The 18,081-nt window shown below is 39.1% G+C and overlaps 4 protein-coding genes across 4 annotated transcripts in view; 2 read left to right on the top strand and 2 right to left on the bottom strand.

Moving 5' to 3' along the window:
* Window positions 1–1,399, bottom strand: part of LOC109539668 (ionotropic receptor 75a) — a 6,692-nt gene extending 5,293 nt beyond the window's left edge. The window contains exons 1-2 of the mRNA XM_019907549.2: window positions 1,382–1,399; window positions 978–1,327 (exon numbers count right to left, since the gene is read on the bottom strand). Coding sequence (XP_019763108.2) covers window positions 978–1,327; window positions 1,382–1,399 — 368 coding nt within the window. The remainder of the gene's footprint in view (window positions 1–977; window positions 1,328–1,381) is intronic.
* A 556-nt stretch (window positions 1,400–1,955) lies between these two features.
* LOC109539700 (attractin) lies at window positions 1,956–9,340 on the bottom strand. Its single transcript, XM_019907626.2, has 22 exons — window positions 8,807–9,340; window positions 7,379–7,600; window positions 7,200–7,323; window positions 6,998–7,149; window positions 6,871–6,913; window positions 6,631–6,805; window positions 6,460–6,571; window positions 6,137–6,405; window positions 5,896–6,076; window positions 5,136–5,406; window positions 4,851–5,078; window positions 4,589–4,800; window positions 4,366–4,534; window positions 4,032–4,138; window positions 3,879–3,982; window positions 3,682–3,818; window positions 3,391–3,619; window positions 3,115–3,334; window positions 2,886–3,053; window positions 2,698–2,824; window positions 2,493–2,646; window positions 1,956–2,432 (listed from the first exon to the last, which is right to left on the bottom strand). The coding sequence occupies exons 1-22, from the start codon at window positions 9,040–9,042 to the stop codon at window positions 2,266–2,268; spliced, it is 3,807 nt and encodes a 1,268-aa protein (XP_019763185.2). The 5' UTR covers window positions 9,043–9,340; the 3' UTR covers window positions 1,956–2,265.
* Window positions 9,341–9,582: 242 nt separating this feature from the next.
* LOC109539702 (F-box/LRR-repeat protein 6) lies at window positions 9,583–16,120 on the top strand. Its single transcript, XM_019907628.2, has 12 exons — window positions 9,583–9,767; window positions 10,174–10,616; window positions 11,032–11,345; window positions 11,404–11,660; window positions 11,720–11,877; window positions 11,932–12,101; window positions 12,560–12,685; window positions 12,745–12,912; window positions 12,970–13,046; window positions 13,128–13,270; window positions 13,333–13,492; window positions 13,556–16,120. Exons 2-12 carry the CDS (start codon window positions 10,271–10,273, stop codon window positions 13,791–13,793), a joined length of 2,157 nt encoding a protein of 718 aa, XP_019763187.2. The 5' UTR covers window positions 9,583–9,767; window positions 10,174–10,270; the 3' UTR covers window positions 13,794–16,120.
* Window positions 16,120–17,866, top strand: LOC109539703 (tRNA-dihydrouridine(20a/20b) synthase [NAD(P)+]-like). Its single transcript, XM_019907629.2, has one exon. It carries the CDS (start codon window positions 16,478–16,480, stop codon window positions 17,711–17,713), a length of 1,236 nt encoding a protein of 411 aa, XP_019763188.2. The 5' UTR covers window positions 16,120–16,477; the 3' UTR covers window positions 17,714–17,866.
* Window positions 17,867–18,081: the final 215 nt, after the last annotated feature.

Raw genomic sequence — 18,081 nt, 5'->3', positions numbered from 1 at the left:
AAAGATGGAAACCTCGCGATGTTGGCCTTAGAAAGAGGAGATTAGTTTGTATTGATCAGAAAGTTTCTCAAATTGCTGCCTTTATCAGGAATTTTTCGAAAAATATTTTAAATCGAACAATTATTTAACTCAAAGTTGTAAGTGGTGAAYAATCGTAAGGCCGTATTGTGCCAAAGAAATAGCAGATTCTGTACTGATCATGAAATTTTCTAAYTGCCATCATCAGGGATTTTARGAAAAAAATTCCAATTTGAGTAATATTTTTCGAAATCAGTTATCTATGCATTTTCGTTTAAACAAACGCCAAAAAATCTATGATTTTACATTTAACCGAACTTCTGATGTTTCGWWTRGAWRGAGCATTTTCTCYTTKTTTAATACTGATTTTYCAAATTGTGGTCTTTACCAGCGATTTTTTGAGAAAAATTGAAATTCGAACAATMTTTGTATAAATGAATCACAAATTTKCACAGGAATTCTGCCGATAATCGGCTTAGAAAAAGGAGATTCCTCAGTGCYRATMATKACTTTTTTTTAAATTACGTCCTTCAGCAAGGATTTTTGAAATTCGAATTCTAAATCACTAAACTTTGAAGTTCAAAATGRAGCTTCTTAGCAAAGCACGTTCTTTCAAACCAATTTTCTTTCTAGAAGACAATTTCCTTCCTTTGGAAACCTTTGTGAACCTTGATTGTGGCGAGATCTCATGTGTTTCTCATTTAATTCTGTAAAACTGAAACTATCCAAAAAAATTATTCCCTTCTACCCGTTCGGAAGATCTGTTGATATTTACTTAAATTCGCGGACTGTTTTTCTCTACAAGAACAGTAGACGCACCTTTCGAAAGTGCAAGATATGTATTTAAAAAAAACTCTTTGTTGTTCCAACACCCAGAACAATAATTTTTCTAACAAAAAGTCCAGTAAGTTGCATTAGACATTTTTCTTAAGCAAATCCCTATTTTCTTCCTTTTTTACCTCTTGTCTTCCAGATGATTCAAAGAATCATTGTGCGTGATCACAATGCAGGCCTTTAAAACGGTCCCCAGATTCTTGCGATCATTCAAGCTACTAGTTTGTCTATCAAAGTAGCTGTTTTGCCTCCAAAGACCGAAGTCTTCCACCTCAAAAGTCGATTCGTCGATGCGTTTCTTGTAGATTTTTCGATAACTAATCTCCCTGTTATTTTGGTGCGTTACCAGATTGAAATCACTATCGACTAAAATCGATAAGTTTCTGAACGTTTTTTCTATGGCAAGTGGAGTCTTGGTGGCCTGATGGAAAGCGATCCATCGGAATGGGGACGCAAACAATTTCCATTGTTGCGCCTAAAAATCTGTTTAAAATATATGGGTAAAACATGGACCACTTTGAGGTTTTACCTGCTTTAAAAACCTCATGGTTTCAGGACAATTTAAATTTACAAGAAAAATGTGTCTACTTTTATGGAAAATTCTTCCATCCGAACTGGACCATTCGGATATCCAATTGCTCTCGAAATTTTTCTCCGACAGCAATTTTGATGTTTCTACCAAATCTAGAATACATTTTTTTTGTATTCGTCGATCTTTGCACGGTCGGTAAGTGTTTATCTTACCTTTTTTGCTACAGCCAAACACAGTCGCTCTGCGATTTCGACCAACAGCTTCAATGAATTCAATAGAAGAAAAATCCACTTGGGATGTAATTGTTAACATTGCCGCCAATAAAACCACTTTCTTCCACATATTGCGCGCGGATGTAATGCTAGTCAAATCTGCTCTAATTTGCATGTGGAAGAATAAGTAGCTGACTTTGCGTGCATAATATTAAAATGCAAACAGAAAATTGGAACTTTTATTTGCTTTGGCAAGCAATTTAACAATTCGATGCTCTAATTCTCCTGAACTAGTGATAGAGAAAAAATTCCAAGTTGTATGCACGATTCTTTCAAGGAAATTTAAAAAAACAAAACGATTGGTGCCATGCGATTTATTTCGATAAAGTTATACATAAACGTTCTGTGTTTTAGATAAAAATATTTTTTCTTCAAGAGAACTAACAATATAAACCGATAAAGTCGGGGGCGGCTCCTGAACTTTGGAATCAATCTAACAATCTAAGCGTTAAGTAAAACTTCAGGAATTTAATAAATAAAGAAAAAGACCTATTAATAATTAAACTATTTACCACGCAACAATTAAAATTTCTGATTGCAAAAGCTTATATCGCTATAGTTTAAACGAGGCTTGGAATGATTTTTATTGTACCATTTACTAAGTTTTAATTAAATACAACTATCTGGATGCTGGCTTTGTCCTTTTCGACCTTTACCCGTTTTTGTTTCGATTTTCATATGATCAATGCTCAAACGTCTCGGATTGCCTAGAGTTACTAAAGCACTAGCTATGGCCAGTCCGGCCGATTGTCCTTTAACCGTATACGGTTGAGAACCTAAAACCACATTAAAATGTTTAATTAACATGGATCAATGCCCGAATCGCCTATTTTTACCAGTTGGCAGCCGAACCAGTAAACTCAAAACAGCAGCTCTACTGCCTTCACAGGGCTCTAAAGCAATGGGACTAGGAGCGTCTTTTTTCCTACGTTCTCTCTTTGAGAGGTCTGACATCTCTACGGGGGCTTGTTTTTCCAATTCAACCATCACCTAAAACGCATTTTTTGGAACAAAATTGATGAAAAAAGACAAGCGTTTTACTTGTGAAAAGGGCCTGGATGCCATTTGCTCCATTTCAACAAACAACCTTTGTCGCCTACGGTACATGTCGTACCTCTGCTTTACTTTCCACAAAACAGCAGCGACTACAAGCAGCAATAAGAAACACCTAAGGAAACGATGATTATTACACACAAATCTATGCTTTTGGGGCAATAACAACGACTTACGTCGAAAAGGTGATAAAGAACTGCTGTAGATTAAGCTTGGGATATTGTGAGAACGAAATCTGAATCAGCAGCGGAGGCTGGAAGTCGTAAACATACACGTAAAATGTGGTAAAAGTTACGTTAGTACTAGAGGAACCAAAAGCGTAATCGGACTTAGCAAATCGATGCCTGGAAAGAAAGCTTGTTTCAGAAACCCATTGGCAAGTTTCGGTGAATACTAAAACCTCACCTAAAGGTTGAGCAGTTTAGTACCGAAAAAACGGGATTTTCTTCTGCCGTACTGTATCGCCGTATGGTAATGTTCATTTTGGCAACTTCAGAGCAAATAACGGAAAAATCCACATCGATGTCCGGCTTTTGAGGCGAATTTCTAAAGTTGATTTGCCTAAAGTGTCTGTCCTCCTTTTTCGATAAGTTAAACGTGAACTGATAGTCGATAGTTAAATCGTCTAGAATAGCACGTAAATCATCCAAACTATAGGGCACAAAAAGCAAAAATACGTACAGTAACATGAGCCATTGTTCCACGAATCGGGCCTGTAATGATTGGCGGCATCACACTTCTCGCATTGATCTCCAATTAGGCCTTTAGTGCGGCAATGGCATTTACCAGTTTCGCGATGGCAATCGTCCGCATGTCCGCGGCATTCGCATTTCTGGCACTTTCCCCCGTTTACTGGACTGCCCCAATATCCAGCCTTACAAGAGTCACAATGGGGCCCCATTGTCAAATTCTGCAATAACCAATCAATCAATAAAAACACCTTTAGAACGGAATTTTCACTAAATTACTAACTTGGCAGGCATCGCATGTACTAGAATTTGCTTTGCAATGCGCGTGACCGTTGCACTGGCATTGAGGGCAAGTAGTAAAATGCCATCTTTCCGCTGAGCAAACATCATGAGATAACGAGTGAATATGCAAAGTTGGACCTAAAAGCCCCGATGTTAGTTAACCAGCGGGAATACTACCCCAAGTCGACAAAAACTTGCCCGCATAGCCACCAGGCATACAAACGCCCAGCCCTGTGTTTGATCCATCATCACACCATCCGCAAGCAGGATCGTCTCGGCATTTCGGGCACGTTTTGTAGAAGCTGAAACCCTTTTCTGTTCAAATGCCCCTTGGGAATCAACCTCACATACCTGCATTGAGAGTGCTTTTCCTCAACTCCAGTTCGCGTGCGACATTTCGAACTAATTGTTGTCCATTCTCTACACTGACCGTAGGGAAACGTGGCCGTATAAGCGTTCTAGAAGAGTTCAGTTTGCAATTAAACACAGAGATATACAGAGAACAACCGATAATTTGTAGGAAAAAATATATCTATAATTTGAACCCACACAACTTCACAAAGCGCGTTTGATGTTGAAGTTGTGCCGATGTGGCTTTATTTTCTTTCTTCACAATAAACTCATTTAACAGCTTTTTGTTGCGAAATTAGATTCCAGACCGCGACTAATGTAAAATAAAACAAACCTTATCAACACATCTGCCCTCGTTCTGACACCAGATACATTCTTCTTGAGTGCAATTGAGACACGACGTAAATTCAGAGCAAACTTTTTGGCATTGAGCAGGCTCATTTGCTTCCATGGTGGCATTTAAATGGGGAAAAGCCACGCATTTGGCATGCTCAAAGCGCCATCTGAAACAGCTTCAGCTTTAAAAACGCTCAACCAAATGAGCAATTTGCTCTAACCTGCAGGATGGCTGATAAGTGCAAGCAGTACATGTGTGCAACTGTTTGCAAATAGGCTTCGTGTCCATCGGGCACAAATCGCTTCGTCCATAGTTAACCATGCTGGTTTCTGTGGTGTTCGACCCCAGATTAGGGCGGCATCTTTTGTGGTGCATGCAAGCCCCGTTGCACCAGACACATTCCGCCGTCGTGTACACACAACTTAAACAATCCTGCAATAATCGCATTAATAACCGTCCCAGCCAAAATCAGCGCAACTTACGTCCATTCGATGGCATTTTTCAGTATTTCCCACAATCGACTGCTGAATGCTGCTTCTATTCTTCTCCGGGCACTTGGATAGAGGACTGTCCTCCTTGAGCACTTCTTTAGGCACCCGCATCACTGAAATACACTTTAAATTCTTAATGTCCCAGATACACTTAATGCCTGGCCGCGCCGCTAAACAACTACTGGAACTGTTAAAGTACTGGCAGTTTCCAGGGGTAAACTGGAACAAAAGCACGGAGGTCAATCATGTAAGCTTTGCCACAAGAATTGAGCGCACCTTTAGCATATCATTGAGCATCTGCCCATCAAAACCCCCGTAAATGTACAGTGAATGTTCGAACTCGACAGCCGAGTGGCCGAATCTGGCCAAATCAGCATTAAGATCCTGGCTGACGGCCATGGTATTCCAACAATCGCAAAGCACATCGTAGGTTATTACTTCAGAACTGTAACATTTGGCTCCAAAGCTGTGAGATGTATCATTGTGGGTATTTCCGCCAAAAACGAGCATCAGTCCTCCGGATAAGAATGTAGCGGAATGTAGGAACCTGATGAGAAACCAACCAATCAAGTATAGAGTGATAATGAGTAAAAAAACATTCCAAGTTCAAGCGATCGTTTTCTAAATAATTTGGACTGAAAATTCCAATATGAAACTCGATTTTGTTGTAAGAAATTACGACTGGAAAACTTCTTTCGCGGATCAACTTGATACTAAAACCAACCAGCGTTCTAAATCAAATGTATTTCAAATTGTAATTTGACATCGCCGTTTTTAACTGAAAATGTCGATTTTAAAATATTGTAGAAATGATGAGCTTTAAGTTGCAGTTTAAAGTCAAGGAATCGAGCTTGAAGTCGCTACTTTCGAATTCGAGCCTAATTTTATAGCTCCTGAAGTTACAGCTTTCCATCTTGAGTTTCAACAAAGATTCCTCACTTGTTCAGCGTTTGATTTAAGGTCAACATTTCAAGCTTTATAGTATTGAATATTTTAAACCCTTATTAGATTTTGCAACTAGTTTAAAAAATAGTACCTGGCTGAAGGAGAATCAGCTAATAGCGTCCAAATGCGATCATTCGGATCATACGAGTACAAGTTCTTGTTCAAATGCTGCGCTGATTCGCTTTCAGAAACGACGCCGCCAAAAACGTATATTTTTGCGGTCAGCGGATCCCAGGCTGCGCTATGCCCGTAGCCCCCTTTAACAGGGTACCCTAAATAAAATAAAACACCCTTTTAAATAAAAACTCCCTCGTTCCGGTTTCTCAACCCACCATCAGTATTCACAATATGCCATTCCCTCGTTCCAAAATAGTACTCCTGAACGGTGTTTAGGTAACCCAAGTGAGGGGAATGACCGAAGATTATTACCATTTTATCGGCTTTCTTATTGGTGTTGTTGTTGACTATTGTGGCAGTGTGGCCGGCCGACTTGAGCGGGCCACACATCAAGAAACTAACATTGCAAGAGTCCGCTTTCACTGTAATATTTTCCCAGATTTTCGCGCTAATATCGAAGGCCCAAAGTTCCGAAGTGGTGCCCCTAAAAACCAATCCCAAACGTTGCGAACGGCGGAATGAAAAGCCGGAAGCTCACCTATTGCCTAACACGCCACCATATAGGAAAATCTTGTCGCCATATAAGACTGTAGAGTGCCCATATCGCATCACTGGGCCTTCGTTTATGTGCGGCGTTTCCCAGACTTTTCCTAAAACCGTCAAAGTTGAACATTTTAAAGCTCGAATTGTGCTCTAGTTAAGTTATCACCATTGAAGTCGTAGATAAACATCAGGGGTATATTCCTATGCCTATAGTAGCCGTTATATCTCTCTCCCGCTATGACATACATTGAATCCTTCCACACCACTGCGGAATGCGATGCCGATCCAGGGGGCAGAAAACTTGGAATGCTTACCGTTTCCCAATAGCCTCGACTTGAAAGCTACATGAAACAATCAAATATGATCTAGACTTCGGTTCAACTACGGGCATTAATCCTCCTCTCACCTGACTGCAATCATTTCCTTTATACTCTCCAAAGCACTGACATCTGGGAATAAAATTAATAAATAAATAGAAAAGGACATTCCGAATAAAACCGCATTCGGGTTTATTTGAACACGTCCTGCCTTACCCTCTTTCAGGTTCACAAGCGCCCCTATTTTCATGAACCCCACAATCATCTGGGCATTTTCTCAAATGGCAGGCCGCTCCATCCCATCCTCCATCACACGTACAGATTCCATCAATGCAGGCCCCATTGCCCGAGCAATTAACTGTAGATATCTGAAAATGCCTGTTAAAAACTGGCCGGTAAAGTTACTTTAGTCACTGACCACTGAAGGGCAAGCATTTAGCCGATACGTAATATTAAAGCCCGACATGTTGTAGGCGTCATCGCTGAAGAAATGCACCAATGCAGATCCAGACGTTGCAGTCACTTCCGGTATCTTCCTGACTCTGAAACAAACTGCAGTTTTGGCGAAGAAAATCAATTAGTATGGCATGTTCGTACTTGTAATCATCGTTGTACATTAACCCGCTGAACACTGCCAATAGGGGAGAGTTGACTGAGTCCCCATCAAAGATATATAAATGATCCCAACCACATTCAGTTGCAAACTCCTCGAAATGCAACGTTATGGTTTTGTAAGGGGCATCGATCAGCCAACTGCATTTCGAAGAGAGAGAATAATTGCCTAATCCATCGTGGATTGTACCAGTATTTGCACCCATTCTAGAAACACAGAATGGGGTAAGAAAACACAGAATGGGTTAAAAGTGTGTAGATTTTTATAGACCGAAACAATGCAAAATCAAAGCAATTAAGAGCGGGTCATAGGAAAAATCTAGAGGATTTCCGACTTTCACTTGAAAAATAAACAACATAAATTTTTACTTCTAACTTTCAGACATGATATTTTAACAAAGACTGGTGTTTTTGCTGCTCATCTTTCTGAAGTGTTCAAACCGTTTGGTTCTGTGTTCTCAATAGAGGAGGAGGAGGAGCTGACTGAGATTAAATCACGCTCAAACTCGCCACTCTCCCTAACGTGCAACGTATAATTACTTAAGTGCAAAAAATCATCGATTTCAATGGTAAAAGCGCACTGTTGAATGTTAATAATAATTCTAAACGCCTGCTTTAGACTGATCTACTTTCCAGAACAACGGAAGATTTCGCAGCTTAATTTGAAACCAAGTCGGGTAAGGACTAAGGAGCCTGGTTTGATCACTTCGTATCGACCGATTAGTGTTCTTCCCATTAAACCGAAGATCCATGAAAAACGGTTTCTGGCAGGGCTTAATTTTTCTGAGCGGCCTGATACCAAAACACTAGTATTTTTTTCAATACATTGATTCACGAAACGAATATGTGCGATTTCTGGCCAAAGAAAAACGTTAGGTGATTTCGAAGCTTGTAACGCTTCATATTTGCACGATTTGAGACGTTTTTAAGGCGGCGAAGCACAAGTGTGATTCATTTTTCGACCAACAGAATAAAGTTGAATAAATGTGCTTTCGCGTCCTCACAAATAATGCGAAATTTCCAACAGTTTTCATATGATTTGGATCAACGTACTCTGTGCGAAACTGATCAAAAGTGAAACGTTTGGCGAAACAAATCAATTGATGGAAAAGGACAAACGCTCAGTACAACATTCACCAACTTATAATTAAGGATGCAAACAACAAAGTTGTCTATCTGGCGAGATCAATTTCTGAGAACGATCCTGGTCTTGATCAGGATTTGTATTCTGCAGTAATGTACTGGTAAGGACCAACTCAGTTGGTCATTTAGATCATAGGCAACAAGATAAGCAGAATATTATTACTGAGTAGCAAATAAGGCCCCTGGACACATACAAAATGAAGCTTATGCACAAGTTTTGCATGCCAAACAAATGTTCTTTACTTGTTGACCTTATTTGTAAAGTGTTACCTGACTTTACCACCACAGAATTGGCACTGGGGCCCTTGCCAACCCTCATAGCACGCACATGTTTCGTTTTTGCACACCCCATTGCCACCACACTGATTGTCTTCGACACACTTTCCAACAACAGTATGCAGCAAAATAGTAATGTACAAGATAGTGTTCACATAGAAGTAGATCTCATTTTTTCGTCGATACTTCGATTTGAACAGAAACAGAAACATCTGCAATGCCTCCAGCATTGTTTATCGTTGACTATTCCTGATTAGTCCCGTTTTATTCATTCTGTGCCCCAAAAGACTGGAATTGTATTCATTTGCATCACTCTCCAACTCGCCTGAGTTGGGGTTCCGATCACATTTCCATTCTGCGAGTTTCTCTTTTTGCGAATTTCCGTGCTTCGAGAAGGCTGCAAGAGGGTGGCTGGTTAATTCAATTTAACTATGGGCTGATTATTCTGTTATCTGTTTATCAAGGGACGACTTTAGCAACTTTCATGATGGATAAAAATATATTTATTTTGACATTAGTTGCAGTATTGCCAGGGTTGCTACTGGTACTGGGTTCTATTTTGGCACTGGTCGTTTTCCTGGGCGTTTATCGGAGTGGTTTCCTGCTGGAGGCAGTAGTTTGGAAGCCAAATAATTAACAAATTTGTGAAGCTTTTAATTAAGATTTGAGGTGATAATGTGGCCAATATTCAAAAGAAGTTATTAAAGCGCTCTGTTTTGTTGGCGGTTGCACTGTTGTTAACCCGAGATGGCAGCAGGATGATAAATGTCTGTACAGATGGCGATATTCGACATTTCACCAAAAATAAAAAAATAAGCGTTTTATCCTGCCTTGTAACAAGGTCAACAACTCTATTTCCCGAAAAAGTGAAAAATTCGGTGTTTTACCAGCGAATCAAGTGAAAAAGTGATATGATTGTGTTGACAGAATGCCCGTACTGGTGAAAATCCAATAGGTGAGTGCAGGATCATGGCCGTTTGGTCGTCGACTGCCTGATATCTTTTTGTTTGATAACGATTTTCTATTGCGGAAGAATGAAAAAAGCAGAGTCTTACAACGGGGGTGATTTCGGCTGTTTCATTGGCAGTCCGAGGGGCCCAACTCTAAGCGCAATGTTTTGAAAAGGGAAAAAAACTACAAAATTTCCTTTTATTTCAGCTGTCAACTTTGATTGTTTACGACTTGTAGACTGAAAGAAGCGCGGAATTCAAATGGAAAATTTGCGCTTTATTTCATCACATTTTCCCCACATCGCCTTTTTATTATCAACTCAATACATGCACGGTTTATCAGTCACAATTGCCAAGAAAATCCATCCAAAACTGTTATCGCTGGACAAACATTAATAACACATATTTTAGGTGAGAGCTGCTGAGTGGATTGTGCCCATCACTTCTCACAACTACTCACCATGTAAATGGCACCTCTCCTCTGCACTATATTCAACTGTTCCTAAGCATGTCAGAGGCCATGGATTGCTACAATCTCATACCCCCACTACCAGACACCGGAGGAACCAGTAGAACCAGCCCAAACCTCAATTCTCCCTGCTCGAATAACATCGTGAAGACCGACCTCAATTCACGTGAACTGGACCTCAAAGACTGTCTACTGAATGGGAACATTGGCAATTTGAGTTCTTATTTACCAAACAACAATGTGTGCGCTGATAATGTGATCACAGACACCGATATTTCTGCCAAGGATGATTCGTTTGAAAGTGAGGAATATGCCAGTGGGGACATTACTCATGATAGTGATGGTCAATTGAAAGATGGTGATGGTGATTCTGTTACTCAATCAGGTAGGGATTTATTCATGTTCCTGCTTCTAGCTGGAAGCAATAAAGAAATGTGCAATGTTTAAATGCAACTGAAAACTCTGGAAGAAGGTTTCCCTCCCCACCTTCATAAGCTAAAGGCTTAAATTTTAATGCATTTTTGCATCTTGTTGATAACGAAAACAAGCACCTGTTGGATCAATTACAATTGAGATAGTTATTGTGGCGATATCCCCTATATTTTTCGCAATTCTTGAACTTTCGTTAGATAAAGCAAGTAATGACCAGTTTTTTAAGTTTATTTGCTTTAGGCACCTAAGGAAAATTAATAAACTTAACAGAATCCCCGTGAAATACTGAATTCATTTCAATGACATGGTGCTGTTAAACCTCTAGCAAACACCAACAGATGAATTAATACGCTTTTTTGTCCGTTCAGAAGACACAAACAGTTTGAATGAAAACAGTAGTGCAACAGAGTCGAGCCAAGAGCCACAAACTTCAGAGCGAATTGAGACTCCGGTGGACAGTGATGAGGAAATTGATAATATCTCGCGAGCTGAGGATAACTATGTCCCAGATGAATACAATAATGGCAGCATAAGTAGAAAAAGCAGAGCAAGGAAGGCAGCTGGTCGACCGGGACGTGGCCGAGCTTCAAAGGCGGTCACCATGTACCATAGCCAGATTAGTGGCGATAAGGGTGCAATCAAAATCCGAATCCGAAAGAGCAACTTGAGTGGCACTCAACCAGTAAGTGAATACTTACTTCAAATTGTACAGTTCAATCATTGGTGGTGATGATTTTTAGTTGGCGCCCAACAAGAGGAAGTCAGGCAGGCGGAAAAAACACAAGACTTACTCAGATACGGACAATTCCGACTATGAGAAAAAGCCGAAACGGAACCGATTTATTACCAGTACAGACAACGACGTGTCCAGTACTCAGAACGACGAGCCTTTGGAGCAGAGCTGCTGGGGGGATCCATCCAAACTACCCTCAGAAATACTTGAAAAAATCTTCGAAGAGGCTTGCTCTTTAGAAGGTGCTTTGCCGGCTTTTATCAGGTATTATCCCGCACCCGCGTCACAAAATGTGTGTGAAACGTTGTGGTTTTTTCTTGCAGATTGGGTAAAGTATGCAGATACTGGAACGACACATCCCAGAAAACGGTATTATGGAGAAAGGCCGATCTGAACTACGTGAAAGAAAAGAACAGAACTGATATCACGTTGCATTGGCTCATCGTGAATCGTCTGCCTCAGTGTGAGGATATAAATATGGGTAAGAAATCGCAACAAATCATCTTCGCTAGCATTGCATTGGAACTATCTGCAGGTGAATGGAAAGTTCGAGATATTCAGAGGGTTTTGGAAGCAATTTGCGAACATTGCACCAAGCTGAGAGGTTTAAATCTGGGGGGTTGGAAAGGACTTAATGCTGATAATCTGAAATACTTAACTACCGAATGCAAAACACTGGAACGATTAGATTTATCATCAATAAATGTAAGTAGTACTAGGAACTGAACACACACACCGTTGGTCCCTTTTTATCTGCTCGTTTATTCAAACATCGCTCATGATTATTTGATTACATTTGAAAATTAAGTACGTAGAAGCATGGTTTTATATTGATACAAACCAGGTGGATACTTTTAAAACTTATCTCCTTATAACGTTATTTCCAGGGGTTTTTCATTTAAATCCTACCAGAAATTATATGAGGATGAAATGGTCTGTCTATTCATGTAGACGGTTAATTCCCACCATTTCGAAGATATGGATATGAATTTTTGAAACCTTTTGTGAACCGCTGAAAGGGCGTTCGTACTCTTCAAATATTCCCAAATTACGCATGAGATTCTTAAAAATCTTAAGAGCTTAAAAAAAGCCCATAAAGCAGTTTGCATTTGTTCAACAGATTAGTACAGTTGCGGCTCTTTTATTAAATTAATTTTTTTCAGTCAACATCGGCCATTAATGCGCAGCCATTGGTTGCTTTGAGTCAGACCATGAATACTCGGCTCACTCATCTCGTTCTAGCCCATAATAAAATCGCGGGCTTCATGCAGATCATATCCGCTATATCAGTAAGTCATAAATCTAAATTTGTAGCATTTAAAAAAACTGTATATGATTGTACTTGCAGTCTCACTGTCCAAATCTTCAATTATTGGATATATCGAATATCAAAACATTCGCACATAATACTGCCTTATTGCACGTGGAAAAGCTTCAAATTGGATGTCCGAAAATTCGTGTGTTGAGGATAACCAATAGTCAAATCTGGCTAGCCCCAGTAGCTCTTACGGAACAGGTATTGTTTTTTCGAGGCTCAATGGTTTTTCCAAAAGTACATTGATGTTGTTTGCAGGTTGCTTCGCCAGGTTTTCCTAAACTGGAAGAATTGTCGTTGGCCGGTCTCGAAGAAGACCAGACCACCACGTCCAGGTGAGTAAATCGCTTCTATTGAAACAACTAGCGAACAATATCCACGAATCCGCATTCTTTTCATGATATTTAATCATTCAGATCAATGGACGATGATGGAATCGAAAGGCTGCTGAAATCAAGTACAAAACTTCGTCTATTAGATGTTCGTGGATGCAGCAAGTTGACGGATTCTGGTCTAGTGCGAGTGCCAGCATGGGACTTGGAGCACCTGTTTTTGAGTGGTAAGATCGCACGATACATTCTGCAAGTTCACTTCTAATTGGAAGGGATATCGTTGTTTCAGCGTGTTATATAACGAGATTACAAAATTCCGGACTTGAGCTGATAGTTCAGAAATGGAGCCACAGCTTACTGGAAGTGGATTTGGCATGGTCTTCAGCGACTTCATCGCTAGACGCGGCTGTGTTGGCTTTAGCTGAGAAAGGGCCCGAGTCAAAACTAAGGTAAATTTCTCCACATGAAGTCAAATAAAAAATAGGAAATAAAAAGTCTGTGATCTTTTTCAGGATACTCAACCTGTGTGGTTCATCAGTGTCTCTAGAACCGGTAAAGGCAGTGTTATCCAAATGTCCCCATTTGAATTCCATCAACTTGCAATCGTGCCGAGCTCTGCCCAGAGGCATTAAGCGATTGTATACAGGAGCAGCTGTGGCCGACCTACGTAAGAGTCTAAGCGAAAAGAAGACTGAAGGCAGCGATTCTGAGGAAACAAAGTCAACCACAACGTCTCCAAAAGGAGACTAACTCTCGGTTTGTTTACATTAGCCTTTGGCGTTAATGCGGAGCTTGGAGGTATGTGAGTATACCAGTATATTGCCCTGTTTGTTTGTTGTTTATAGTTGAAAAATTGGTATTTGTCAACACATCCCATACGTAAATATTGTTGCTGTAACTAATTTGATAGTACTCCATCAGTCAATCTATAATAGTAGATTATCTCACACTTCAACTTTTTCACTGCATTCAAAGCTGGGCGTTTTGAATTAATCTAACTGAATTATCAGTTATCCAATCTTTTCGGACTATTTATTTTTTGGATACTATCGGGCATTGAGGAGCTATTGACTATTTTTGGTCGTTTGCTTCCGAATCTCGTCAATAACGTAAATAAATTAAAAAATGCATAAAACGAACGCCAGCTTTGATCTGTGGCACATACGGAGCTAAATGTTTAAACGGTTTTTGTACTTTGGGTTTAAAAAACCGTGTTTAGTAATTCGCGTTTCTTTTTTCTCTAGCTATAGTAGCGATTAGTGCATAAAACACTCAAACGTAGATTAGAACGTTGGAAGTTTAGTTTCAGATGAATAAATATTTATTTTACATGCAAGAGTCAAAGTCGTCTAACGAAATTACATTGATGCAGATAATTGAATTGATTGTTGGTGCTTCTTCATGTCCGCTTAGTTTCATGTCTAGGAGACCCGATGAACTTTAGCAAAAAAAAAGTATTTAGCAAGTAAAACCAAATACTTTTTTAATCGACACTTTTTAATTGCAGGATGGTTGATTTTTCTTGGGAATTCGGTCTGGCAAAGACAGGAAAAATCAACCATCCTGCAATTATTGGATATCGGTCAAGCTACTGAACTTACTTTTTTTTAAGTTGCTCATCAACTTTTGGGGAAACGCTGGCGATAAATGCCGGAATTAGTATCTGTGAATGCGACACATAAACTATTAATCACTTTAATTTAACTCTTGATGGATGTGATTTGCATGTTCATGCATGGATAGTGAATGTAATTCTCTCATAGAAGAATAGTTGCGTCTGATAATATTATGCATTGTTCAGTATGTTATGGTTTTAAAGTAAGAGACAACATTTTAATTTGGTTTCTAAAGCACGCAAATGTTCAAATCTGGCCCATAGAAGCCCTTTATGTTTCGGCTGAATAACCGAAATTAAACATTTTGTTAACTTGATTAAAAACTTAATTAAAAGTGGACAATATACAACGTTTTTCAATAAACCATGCCGCTGTATCTCATTTTTTAGGCACGTTATATACAGAAAATATTTTGCACTCACATCCGCATTCAGAAATACTAATTGTCTGTGTCTGAGAGTTTTCCCGCAATTAACCAAGAGCGTTTTTGCTTTGGTTTCCAACGCACTGTATTATAACAATAAAACACTGTTCTTAGTGTATTACGATGTTAAATACACTGCATAAAAAATAATTTTAAAGTCAACCCTTTTGAGTCCCGAAATTAAGAACAAAATATATCGTATTTTGTATGATAACTTGTAATTATGATAATATAGATAATAAATAAAATCGAGGAAACTAGACATTTTGCTTGAATGTAAAAATACTTATGAAAAATCCGAGATTGCATTTTTATAGATGATAAAAAGGCATTCTTAGAATAGCAACATGAAGAAAAACTCAGATACTAATGCATTTATCTAAACCTGCAGAGTTCTTGTTCTGGTGTTGTTAAAGGAATAAAAACCGTTTGTTTTTACAATAAAATTATTGTAGTGATTGTACCTGTAAACCACAAACTGGACAAGAACTTTGCTGTATTTCTTAAGCTTTTGTATAAATTGAGCCAAAACTTAAAAAAGCAAATTGTACATAACTAGCTTGTTAATGTTATATTCATTAGAAAATGTTTAGAATATCAATTTGTTTATAGACATTACTATATGGGCAAGATGTTTTTGGGGTATTTTACAAATACCATTTTTTTGTATGTATGTTTTATTTTATTTATTTGCTGTCGTTTATGTATTTCCTAGTCATTGCTCAAGTGATGACAATGATTAAGATTTTTTTGGCACAATTATTTCATTTTGAACCGATTTAAATAATTTTACAAATACACTTAAATAAGGAAAATCAGTTTAAATTTTGAAATCATTCATATTTATCATATTTTTCTAATTAATTTAAGAGCTAATTATTTACCTTTTTTGTTTGACGGGAATATTTGTGACCTTACGGGGTGGGATAAGAGATTCGTTAATTGATTTTATAAATTCATATTTGTGCACTTAAGAAGAATATATCTGTACTAATACTATTGTATATTTATATAAATATATGATTAGGTTAATAATATTACACACTGTTATATTGTCTCACTTGCCCTTATGGGTTGAATGAGATAACTCATTGCAATGTTCGTTTCGCATTCTCCCTTCAATTTCGATCCGAACTCAATCCCAACCTCAAAATATGCCTGTTTTGACTTACGGATTGCCTTTTATCCGTTTCAAATCGTCTTTATCTATGGGTTGGCTTATAAACGGTAGTACGGGCCTGGTATTGCGCCCGTTTTTATAGTTGGTCGTCCTGGTTACCAACCCATAGTCAGGGTTGCCAATGCCGTGCAACGAATCACTGGGCTAGTTCCTTTATTACTTGGTTGTTGAACGGCGTTGCCAGGTGTGCACCCCAGACTCTTATTCAAAAAATATGTCTAGAAGGAGCTCAAGTGATGTTCTGGAACTGTTTAGCCAGAAAACCTGGATGAAAGTGTGTGCCCCCATGGTCCGTTATAGTAAATTACAGTTTCGCAACTTAGTCAAACGATACGATTGCGATTTAGTGTTTACTCCGATGATATTGGCTGATTCTTTTTGTAAAAGTGCCAAAGCCCGCGATAGTGAGTTTACCACCAATCTGTTCGATACCCCCTTGATAACACAGTTTGCCGCCAATACAGTGCATGATTTTGTGGGGGCCAGTTACATGGTGGCCCCTTTTTGTGATGGAGTTGACTTGAACTGTGGATGCCCTCAGCGATGGGCACGCGAGATGAACCTGGGCTGCAGCTTGCTGAAAAGCCCCCAAAAAATCTTCGAACTGGTCAAAGAGTGCAGGAATAGAATCTCCAAGCCGTTTACTATAAGTGTCAAGTTGCGGATCGAAGAGAACATACAAGAAACGATTAAAGTTTGCCAGGGGCTGGAGCATTGCGGAGTCAGTTTTATCACTGTTCACTCAAGGACTCCCTGTAACAATACGGGGCCTATTAATGAAGATGCATTGAAGATACTGAGTCAAACTGTAAAAGTCCCATTAATTGGAAATGGAGGCGTTAATAGCCTAGATGATGCAGTGGGCCTTCAGGAGAGAACAGGCGTTAAAGGGGTGATGGTGGCTAACGCAATTTTAACCAATCCAGCTATTTTCAAAGGGGAAAAAGTCACTACTAGGCAGTGTGTCCAGGATTGGCTGGATATATGCTATAACAGCACCCTAACAATGGAAGAACATGAAAGAACAGTCGCCAAAGATGAAGCAAATCAATGCTACGCCATCAGCGAAAAACCAAGCAGTTTAACATTTCAGTGCTTTCACCACCACTTGGTTTTCATGCTCGAGAAGATACTAAACAAGAAGGAGCGCCAAGTTTTCAACAATTTGAAGCAATTTAGTACTGTTCAGGAGTTCCTAGCGCAACATCTAGGTATTCGCCCGAAGCTCTTCGGCAGAGAACACTTTGTTCAGTCACTACCATTGAACATCCACACTGAATCCCGCGATTTCTTATATAACGAGCTGAAACCACCTGAGGAAAGCGTCTGTACTGAATATGATTTTCTTTACGATTCAAGCAAGTCCAACGGGAAATTCTTTGAGGGAAAACTCACTGATGAAATAAATGAAGATTGTGACTGGACAGACATGTTTTACGAAAACGATTAGCTCCAGTAGAAGAGGAAACTAGGAGGAACAATAGACGGGCTTGATCGCCGAAATTTGGTTGTCTGTTTGATACAGTTGTCTTTGTATTGTGGAGTTAAGCAAGAGATTATCTTGTATGTATCAAGGCAATAAAGCGAACGTTTTTCACGGAAACTTTGTTTTATTTTAAATACTCGTCAATTTGGCAATTGGTCAGTTTTTCGTAAGAAGATACTCGATATAAAGGGACTTCAATCTCACTTTGACTACATTTTATCCTAAAAAATCAAACAGTTTGAATTGAAAGCGTTTTAACGCAACACGATCTAGTCTGAGCTTAGTTTAGCATTTTGGTGCAATGAAAATGTAGGCTGTTAAATTAAATGCTT

This window comes from Dendroctonus ponderosae, unplaced genomic scaffold, assembly GCF_020466585.1.
Source record: "Dendroctonus ponderosae isolate FM_Combo_2020 unplaced genomic scaffold, Dpon_F_20191213v2 Dpon_F_20191213_7, whole genome shotgun sequence".
Classification (NCBI taxonomy): Eukaryota; Metazoa; Arthropoda; class Insecta; order Coleoptera; family Curculionidae; genus Dendroctonus; species Dendroctonus ponderosae.
This window is presented reverse-complemented; position numbering and strand designations above follow the sequence as displayed.